We start from the raw sequence: 10,652 nt of genomic DNA, 5'->3' as shown, positions 1-10,652 counted from the left end.
TATTTACCATATTAGAAATTTACACAGACTTATTTTTTATTGAAGTATAGTTGATTTACAATGTTGTGTGGGTTTCAGGTATACAGCAAAGTGATTCGGATATATATATTCTTTTTCCGATTTTTTTCCCTTATAGATTATTACAATATATTGAGTATAGTTTCCTGTGCTATACAGTAGGTCCTTGTTGGTTATCTATTTTATATTTAGTAGTGAGTATATGTTAATCTCAAACTCCTAACTTCCCTCTAATAATCCCTCTCCCCCCTTTCCCCTTTGGTTACCATAATTTTGTTTTCTATGTCTGTAAGTCTATTTCTGTTTTGTAAATAAGTTTATTTGTATCTTTTTTTTTTTTAGATTCCACATATAAGTGATGTCATATGATATTTGCTTTTCTCTATCTGGCTTCACTTAGCATGATAATCTCTAGGTGTATCCATGTTGCTGCAAATGGCATTATGTCATTCTTTTTTATGGCTGAGTAATATTCCATCGTGTCTATACATCACATCTTCTTTATCCATTCATCTGTCGATGGACATTTAGGTTGCTTCCATGTCCTGGCTATTGTAGATAGTGCTGCAATGAACATTGGGGTGCATGTGTCTTTTATAGTTTTCTCTAGGTATATGCCCAGGAGTGGGACTGCTGGGTCATATGGTAGTTCTATTTTTAGTCTTTTAAGGAACATCCATACTGTTCTCCATAGTGGCTGCACCAACTTACATTCCTTTTTCTCCACACCCTACACAGAGACTTTTAATACTGAAGAATACACAAGTACATGTTCCATTAGCTATCAGAGAGATAATGCCATCACACAACACATAGCCTCTGAAAAACTTCAGTGTACACTGGTGAGAGAATGAGAGCAAAAAGGGCAGATAATGTCATAGTGTTAAGAGGAAGTGAGCTTTGACCTGAAAGTGATCTCACACTCTGAGAGCCACTGGCATATGAAATGATGGTGTGTTTTACACCAGCAGAATTAATGAATATGAACACATTTCCACCTAAAGTATTAGAAGGAGTAAAACCTTAACATGGAGAACTATTGTTGGGCAGTTGGTGTAGCACTGTGAGACACTGAGAAATTAACTGATGTACTTTTCTTTTGTGTCTGTGGGAAACGTTTTCTTCCTCCCACTTCAGCGGCCAGCTCACACTGGGTATCCTACAGGTCTGGGTAATTCTGACCTTAAGAGAAGGTCATTGGGTCCTGAATTTCAGGACACAGTGGAACTGGCTGTTTAGGAAGAGGACAGAATAGGAGTTGGGACAAAGTTGAAAGGAGGAGTGTGGTCTGGCTCTGGGGGGAGAAAGCTGCATTTCCTGGAGACTAGGAGAGGAGTGGGCCTTGCAGTTTCTGCCGGTGATGGAGAGCTGGAAAGACAAGTGATTGTCTGTGCAGGTACCTGTGGAAGAAGGACACTGGGGGCATAAGGCATTGGAACACCAGCCAGGGTCCAAGGGGACTGTCAAGCCAGAGGGAGGTCAGCCTCTGGGCAGGTTCTGGCCTTCCGGGTACCATGACGGCTGGAGCAAAGAGATCCTAGTGACAGTCACCTGACCAGGGCCTATTCTGCCACTGCCATCTTGACCTGGAATCCTAGAACTGCCCAAGGAAGAAGGACCAGAGCTATGACCAAAACTAAAATGACAGGTTTCTCTTTCTTCAGGAATCGCTGGAACCAGATTAGCTTTGGTTTAGAAACTACAGAATAGTTACAGCAGCAAAAGCAAAGCAGTGATGAGCAGATCTGAGATCATGCTGAATTTGATTTCTAGCTCTGACACTTACTAGCTGGAATGGCATTGCTGATAGAACCCACTTCGCAGGATCCCCTCTGGGAGCACTAAGTGAGTGACACACTCGGAAGCTCTTCAAACAGCGCCTGGCACATAGTAAGTGCAATATACCTGTCATCATCTCTTGTACCTGGAATGTTCTGGAGGTGTCATACCAGCCACACTGCATCTTTTGGGGACTGGGATAGCTGAAGTTTGACCCTATGTGTAAATGAGGACTACATTCTAACACTGGAGTCCACGGGACCGAGGGCAGGAAAGTATTCAAAACTGCAGAAGCGCTCTACCCAGGTGTGGGTGGCAGAGGCTGTGTGGGAGAGTCCTCGGCTCCACTCCAGACCCCAAGGTCTTCCTGCCTTAGCCCAACGCACCAAGCAAGCCGGAGGGACTGAGGGCTTTTCTCGGCCATGAGTGCAGGCGTGCCACATGCGCTCAGACATGTTCCTCCGACATGCAGGCAAGTCCGAGCAAAGGCTGCCACGATTTCGTAGGGGCCGGGTCCTCCTGGGTTTCTTAATTTCTGGGTTTTCAAATTTTTGCCAGGGCGGGCTCTGGCGCTCTTTGCGCAACTGGGGTAGGGGGCGCCTGCAAGTCTGAGCCGCAAGGTGGGCGTGGGCAGGCCCGTCAAGGCCTTTGCCACCTGCTGGCAACAGACGCGTCCAGAGGTGGGGGTAGGAGGAGACAGGTCCCCTCCCCGCCAGTCTCCCCTGCCCCGCGCACCCCGCCTCCGGGGTGGGCGTGGCCGGGGGCTCAAGGTCCCGCGGGCTCCCCCAGGGGGCGGAGCCGAGGGAGGGGTCTGCGAGCCAGTCACGTCCTACGCGGCTGAGCGGAGCCCTGAGAGGCCGGCCCGGGAGGCGCCACATCCGGCGGCTGTCCCGTGGTGCATAAAGCCGCCGCCGCTGCTGCCACCACCGCCGTTGGTTTCCAGCAGCAGCTCTGGCCTCCTCTCGGCTGCGGGAGCAGCTGCTCCAATGCCCCAGAGCGGCCATGAGCTCCCCGCACTGGTGGGACCAGCTGCGGGCTGGCAGCTCGGAAGTGGACTGGTGCGAGGACAACTACACCATCGTGCCTGCCATCGCCGAGTTCTACAACACGGTGCGGAGTGCGGGAGTGGGGATGGCAGCCGGGCTCGTGGGAGGGGGCTGTCCCCAAGCGCCGCCGCGCCTGGAGCCTGGACCTGGGTCTGTGCGTACATCTGGGGCATTTTCGCTCCCGGGCCAGAGTCGACCCACGCCCCCTCCCCTGCGCGCCTTCCAGTTCTCCATCTGTCCTCCTCTCCTGTCCCTATCGCCGACATCTGGGCTCATCCTCCTCCTCTAGTCATTTCTTTCTGATGGCGCTATTGTCTTGTTTTGTCCTCACCTGTCCCGGAGCCAGTGCTCCGTGTCAGCCCATTCTTCCAGTTTGGGTCATTGGGGGCGGTGAACCCACCAGGACTACTCCCTTAGTCCCTTAGGATCTCTGTGGCGTGACGCACTTGGGTCGCATTGTGCGTTTTTGCCCTGAGCACCTGCTCTAGGAGTCCGGGGAAACGGGGAGACCTCCCGGCAGGTCTCTGGGGCGGGGCCCACTCCGAAGGTTGGCCCCGCCCCAAGCGTACACCAATAATAGGTCGAGTTCCTTTGGGCCAGAATCAGGTTAACTGCTACGAGTTCTTATTTCCTTGCCTTTAGTACAGAGTTTCACACCAGCCCCAAGTTCAGCTCCCCCAGGCCTGTGCATTCTTCAGTTATTAAGCCTGGGAAGTGAAAGGGAAATTTGGGAGGGATCGTGTGCGTGTTTTCTGGACTTGCCTAGGTCTCTAGATGTGGGCAAGACGAAACTTCCCCACTGCAGAATCCTGTGTGCTTTTAGTCTTTGTGGGAGGGAAAGCCTGCAGTTGGGAAGGAAATGCCTCTTCTTTTTGCTATGCCCATGCCTCAGGATTCTGGTACCAAAATGTGAGACTTTGCATGGTCATTTCTGTGGCTTTTCATTTCACTGCCCTAACATGGAAAACAGGAACTCCCGGTTTAAGAGTCGCTGTGAATTTGAGGTTGTTCTTTAGGATTTCCCCCTTAGATTTGCTGGAGAGAATGTTCTTGACTTGAGTCAAATACTTCTTGCCTGGAAGGATCTCCCATGAGCTAGTCCCTGTCCTATTCATTGATGAGGAAACTGAGCTCTCCCCAGGGGAGCTGCTCTGCGCACATTTCTGGCATGGCTGGGGCCACAATCCAGAGCCTGCACTCTCCCTCCCCTTAGGGCTGAAATCCATTGCTGCCCTGCCAGCAAATGTTCCTCCTTTTTTTTATGACCGGATTAATTCCTCAAGGAAACCTGGCCCTCTGCTGCCCCTAGACGCTGTGACAGATGCAGTCAGTGGAGGTGGCCACCCTTCACCTATTGTACAACCTGTTTCAGAGCATGCTATCAGGTGTGGGCAGGTGCCTTCAGGGGATGAACTGGAGCAGGGCTGGGTGCTTTCAACGGCAGTAACTCAGTTTCTCCACTTGTAAGTGGAGAGTACTACTAAGGATTTCACCAGAGTTAAAGAAGAAATGACAGCTTGGGGACAGGTTCTCACACACCCAGCAAGGTAATTATCTGTGGAGTCTGAGGCCAGCAGAGTCAGGCCTGGTTATTTGGCCAAAAATGTTAGTGTATAGCTGCTCTGAGTCTGCCTTTAAAAGCCCCAGAGTGCTGGATGAGGGGGAGAGCTTATTTTGTCTTAACTTTTAATCTAGTCCCATTGGAGCTGTTTCGTAGTGAGTGCCAAAGTCTTTTTTAGAAATGAGCTGTTGATCTTCAGCTGCAGTGTCTGTGGCTGATTAGCTCTGCTGGTCTGCCTGGCAAACATTATTCTTTGGAATACTTGTAAACCGCAGAATTTGCTTTAGCAAAGTGGAGAGATTGAGGGTCTCAGAGAAGTAGTTGGCCATCAAACTTTGTAGAGTGTCGATCCAAAGAGTTTACCAAAAAAACGTTTCCTCCTCTTCTTCTCATGTCCTAGTTATCTTCTGATCCTAATCATGGCACAAACCCATGCTTATCTTACGCCTGTATTAAGGAAGACATCGAGCTATTACTTGGTGACAAACATCTCATTAAATCCTCATAGTAAGGCAGCAGGCCTAATTATCCACTTTACAAGAAAATAATAATCATTACTCATTTTGAGAAAAAAAATGGAAGGAATAAAGATGTAAAATCAGGAGAAGACTGGGAGGGGGATCTAGAACCTACTTAATGGAGCTTGGCAGTAGCACATCACTACTGCAACTTCAGTTACTCCTGGCTACCACTAGTTGTTCGCTATGTGTTGAAGCTCTGCTGGGTACTCTACAGTCACCCTCAGCAGTGGATGCTATTTATTACATCCACTTTGTAAAGGGGGAAACTGGGGTCTAGATAGATTTTGCAACTTGCTAAGGTCAAGAAAATGGCAGAACTAGAGTTAGAATTTGGACGGTCCATTTGATCCTACTAAAATACTGCTCTTGCAGATGCAAATGCCGTTGTAGCTACTTTAGATTTATTTATTTAGCATTGTACAGGTATTTATTGTTCAGTCGTTCTTTAACTTAAAACTCCTGCATTGGGACCATTTGATCTCTAGGCTAATTATGGTGTTTGATATGGGGAAATAAAGTTTTGTTTAAAGTAGTTTTTTTTTTTTTGGCCGTGCCGTGTGGCATGCGGGATCTTGGTTCCCCAACCAGGGATTGAACCTGGGCCCCCTGCAATGGAAGTACAGTCTTAACCACTGGACCACCAGGGAAGTCCCTTAAAGTAGTTTTTTGTTATTGTTTTTTATTATAAAAGTAACAACATGATCATGGTAAAAAAAAAAATCAGAGTATGCAAGTTATAAAGCAAAAAATACCCTTCTGTATCTTTTCAGACATTTTATAAGCATGCAAAAAAAGTGTATTTGTGTAAACATAAAAGATATGTGTGCAACGTGTATATACACACCACAACCCAATTGAGATCATACTACAGAAACTCTTCTGCACCTTGGTTTTTTCCCTTCAATTTGTCTTGGAGATAATCCCATATTGGATCATATAGAATTATCTTCCTCTTCACAATGTCTATACAGTATTCCATTTAATGGATTGACCAAAATTTATTAAACCAGTCAATTCATTATTGGTGGACATTTAAGGCAGTTTCTGTTTATTGTTTTCATTTTGGTTTCTGAACAGTGATGCAATGAATATCCGCAAATAGGCATCTGGATGTACTTCTCCAAGTACTAATTCTAGATGGGAATTTGCTGTGTGGAGGGGAGTATTTACTTCAAAGGCTAATAATTGTTGCTTAATGGTCCACCAGAGAGAGTACTCTGATCTGTGTTCCCACTGGTGATGCTCCCACAGAGCATTTTGCTTTTGGTCCCCGCAAATCTCCATTGCCTCAAATTTTGTCATTGTCCTTTGCATCAGCCAAGCCCAAATATCTCTTCCAAGAACACATCATGCCCTTACACAGTCTTTTACTTTTGCACATTTTGTACTGTTTCTTCTAAGTACAAGTTTTATTGAATTGAGTTCCTTTTTATGTTTTAAGTTTTAAGGCCCAGTCACACTAAAGAGAAAGACTCCAGACCTAGTAGCTTTGGAGAAAAGGGGGGTATGCCTTTTAATCACCGAGCTTGGCCTTTGGGAATTCTGTTGGGGACTCAAGGGGACAGAAGGAAATCAACTGGTGCTGAAAAAAAGTCTTGAAGCAAAATATATGCCTAAAATCAGTCCATGATCTGTCACCTCTCCTAATCAGCTCTGCCCCCAATCATCAAGTTAAGTAGAGTTCTCTTTATATGCCAAAGCCCACATCCCACTATCTTAGGGCAGAGTTATCCATCAGTCAGTCTATCAGTCTCTCCATCCATCCATCCATCCATCCACCCACCCATTTGCTGGGCAACTGTGTGCCTATCACAGAGACCAGACCTGCAAACAGTCATCTGGGTGGTGAGGACCATAGGAGAGGTACGTACAAGTCACTGAGGTGTTATTAGTACTCTGCTGGGGGTTGGTGTACTGTGGAGGTGGGGTGGGGGATTGCGCAGGAAGGCTTCTGAGTCAGGTGACCAACTTGTCCTGGTTTGCCTGGGACTTGCCCATTTTTAAAACTGAAAGTCCCACGTCCTGGAAACCCTCCTCAGTGCTAGTCATACCAGGACAGTTGGTCATTCCAGAGACAGAAATGGAGCAATGGAATGGATAGTTAGGAATCTGCTTACGATTAAGATACATAGACAGCCTACTCAGCCAGGGTAATGCCCCTAGCTGTTTATGAACTTGCTGTTCAGAAAAACTTACAACCTGTTGCTTTGTCAGTATTTACGCTCTGTCTGGGAAAGTGCACAATCACATGCGTCAGGATGAGATTGCAGTGTGTTCCTGAGATTATTTTGGTACAAGTGGCTGGTAGGAATTCATAGAATGAGGAACTTTCTAAGGAAATAATAAATTTTAAAATTGTGGTTTCCTTTTAATTAAAAAAAAAAAATCTGTTCTGCAGGCATTGAACAAACCAATTCTCCAAAGGATAATCCAACAATAGGCTTTAAAAAATACCCCTTGGCTGAACTATTCAACTTTAGTGAGCCACAAACTTTGAGGGGAAGTTTCATTTCTCAGTAGACATGGAGCCATTGAATCTGTCTTTCAACAAATGAATCTTTTACCAACGACTTGTTTGCTTTTCCGTATTTCTTTAGGAGTTCCTTCCTCTTTTTGTCTTGGGGAGCGTCTCCCTCTAATTTGGTCTTTTCCTTTTCATAGATTGATGTCTTTTTTTTTTTTTAATTGAAAAAAAAAATTTTGGCCGTACCATGCAGCATGCAGGATCTTAGTTCCCTGACCAGGGATCAAACTCACCCCCTCTGCACTGGAAGGGCGAACGAAGTCTTAACCACTGGACCGCCAGGGAAGTCCCCATAGATTGATGTCTTTAAAAAGCGTGGTGGAGACCAGCAGGCACTGGTAGACGGGCTGTGCAGAAGCAATAATGTGATTTCAGTGTTATTTGGGACTGTTAAAATGGTGCTTCTAAATTGAACTCCCTAATATGGGCATTAAAAATATTTGAGGTATCATAATTTTACTGCAGGTGTAATAAATGACCTCATGTTTTTGTGACTAGTGTGTAAATACATTTAAAGGTTATTACTGTATACATTGCTAGTGGTAACATAGATTGAAAAAGCCTTTTAAGGAGCAGCTTGGCCATAGATAGTTGTACCTGGCTGAAGCAAAGGAGATTGAGAGAACTTGAGGCAATAAACATATACAGTTGGCCCTCTGTATCCATGGTTCTGTATCTGTGGATTCAATCAATTGTGGATTGAAAATATTTGAAAAAAAAATTCCAGAAAGTTCCAGAAAGCAAAAGTTGAATTGCTGTACACTGGCAACTATTTACATAGCATTTACATTGTGTTTACAACTTTTAAAAAAAATTTGTTTATTTTTATTTATTTTTATTTGGTTGCGCCAGGTCTGAGTTGCAGCAGGCAGGCTCCTTAGTTGTGGCTCGCCAGCTCCTTAGTTGTGGCATACATGTGGGATCTAGTTCCCTGACCAGGGATCAAACCCGGGCCCCTTGCACTGAGAGCGTGGAGTCTTAACCACTGCACCACCAGGGAAATCCCTGTATTTACAACTATTTACATAGCATTTACACTGTATTAGGTATTATACATAATCTAGAGATGATTTAAAGTATACAGGAGGATGTGTGTATGTTATATGCAAATATTATGCCATTTTATATAAAGAGACCTGAGCATCCAGGTGAGTTTGGTATCTGAGGGGGTCCTGGAACCAATCCCCCATGGATACTGAGGGACGACTGTACTGGGGTAAAAAGCTGTGTTATATTTATTCCCTGGCATTGTAGGTGGGGCTGCAAATTGGTGCGCCTCCCACTGGGGAATGGCTCAATAAACTGCTGCTGTCTGCAGCACTTACAGCAAGTGTGATAAAGCTCTATGAGCTAGGATGGAAAAGTTTGCAAGGCATATTGTCGAATGAGAAAAGGAAGTTGCAGAATGATAATATTGTAATATATGATATATATGTATTCACATAAATGCAAAGAAATTGAAGATTATGAATCTGAGAAGAGGGGATATCTCCAGGGAGGAGTATAGAAAGGAAGACTTTAGTTTTGTAATGTATTCTTTTTCTTACACGGAGAACACATTCATGTTACGTGAAAGGAGAAAGTTACTTATAGTATAACAATTCCATTTCCCTCCCTCTTCTCCCCTGTCACCTCCTTTTATTCCTCCTACTTCTATGTTTAACAAAAAGGAGAGCCGTGTTTAAATCACATAAAGGTCGTAGGTGCACAGTGTGTGATGCAATTCAGAATTTTTAGATGCCCATTGAGGCATGAAGCCAAGGAGGTCAGAATGTGGTTGGGTGGGTTGGAGGTGAAAAAACATCAGCTTGGGGCAGTGGAAGGAGTGGCTGGATGCTGGCCCCAGCTCTGTGGGTCACTGCCTCTCTGACTCTGGCCAGCCTGGGAGCCTTTCTGGGCCCTTAATTATATCCCCTTGTAAAGCAAATGATCTTTAAGATCTCTCATTTTAAACTCTTAAAGATCTCTGACTTTTTTTTTTTTTTCTTAAGATCTCTGATTCTTTAAATGATTCCAAGGAAAGTTAAAGGCTGTGATAATACGTAGACCCTTGTCCTGATTCTTCCTTCTCTGCTTCTTAGTAAATAAATGAGAGTCGGCTATATTTCCAAGTCTGGAGACTGCATACCACCTGGGACAGCTGAGGCCATTTATCCAAACTCTCGCCCGGGGTCACCAGTAGCTCAGAGGGCTCCTAGGGGGGAAAGAGGAAAAGGTCCCCATCAGAATGGGCCGACTAGAACAAGGTACCCCCTTCTCCAGAAGGACGCAGCCCCACGAGGGATTTCAGTCTTGAACTTGAACCAAAGGCAGCAGCCTTGCTCCTATCGCACCCCTGACCAAAGGTCTTGTCCTCTCTTTATTTCTCTCCCACTCTGTCCTTCTCCCCTTTGTAAAGACTGTGTCATTCCCATCCCCTCTTGTTCCCAGTTGGTGACAGAGGCGTGCGTTAGCTACTGTCGTTGCCAAATTCCTACCTGTACTACACCTCAAGTTCTGGAGTTTGCGATGCATTTTGTTTAGTTGTGATTTCCTTGGTCTGGACACGGGTTCGAGCCCTGGTCCGGGAAGATCCCACATGCCGCGGAGCAACTAAGCCCGTGCGCCACAACTACTGAGCCTGGGTGCCTAGAGCCCGTGCTCTGCAACAGCAGAAGCCACCACAATGAGAAACCCGCGCACCGCAAAGAAGAGTAGCCCCTACTCGCGGCAACTAGAGAAAGCCTGTGCACAGCAGCGAAGACCCAACACAGCCAAAAAAAAAAAGAGACAGGAAGGAGCCCCCTAAAGGGTTATTAAAGAAGTTGTGAGTTTTTCTGGTTGTGCTTTTTTTTTTTTTTTTTTTTTGGTTAAAAAAAGATGTATGGCCGCATTCATCTCCATTTGCAAAGGACATACTGGGAACAAGCTGCTTTACTTTTTGCCCTTTTACTTAATATTCATCTTTTCGTTTTACATTTTCTCCCCCCAGATCAGCAACGTCTTGTTTTTCATTTTACCGCCCATCTGCATGTGCTTGTTTCGTCAATATGCAACATGCTTCAACAGTGGCATCTACTTAATATGGACTCTGTTAGTTGTAGTGGGTAAGTGGATTCGTTTGCGAGCATGGGCTGAAAGGGAGGAAATGGAATTCTGCACACTCCCTGACCCCTTTGAACATTATGTTTTGTAAACCAAAGTCATTCTGACGTCTTAGCAAA

General features: G+C 45.5%; 1 protein-coding gene across 1 annotated transcript in view; it reads left to right on the top strand.

Moving 5' to 3' along the window:
• The first annotated feature begins 2,663 nt into the window (after window positions 1-2,663).
• The window catches only part of ACER2 (alkaline ceramidase 2), a 33,185-nt gene continuing 25,196 nt past the window's right edge, over window positions 2,664-10,652 (top strand). Inside the window, exons 1-2 of the mRNA XM_059924654.1 lie at window positions 2,664-2,907; window positions 10,421-10,535. Coding sequence (XP_059780637.1) covers window positions 2,800-2,907; window positions 10,421-10,535 — 223 coding nt within the window. The 5' untranslated portion in view covers window positions 2,664-2,799. The remainder of the gene's footprint in view (window positions 2,908-10,420; window positions 10,536-10,652) is intronic.

Source organism: Balaenoptera ricei, chromosome 6 (assembly GCF_028023285.1).
Source record: "Balaenoptera ricei isolate mBalRic1 chromosome 6, mBalRic1.hap2, whole genome shotgun sequence".
NCBI lineage: Eukaryota > Metazoa > Chordata > Mammalia > Artiodactyla > Balaenopteridae > Balaenoptera > Balaenoptera ricei.
This window is presented reverse-complemented; position numbering and strand designations above follow the sequence as displayed.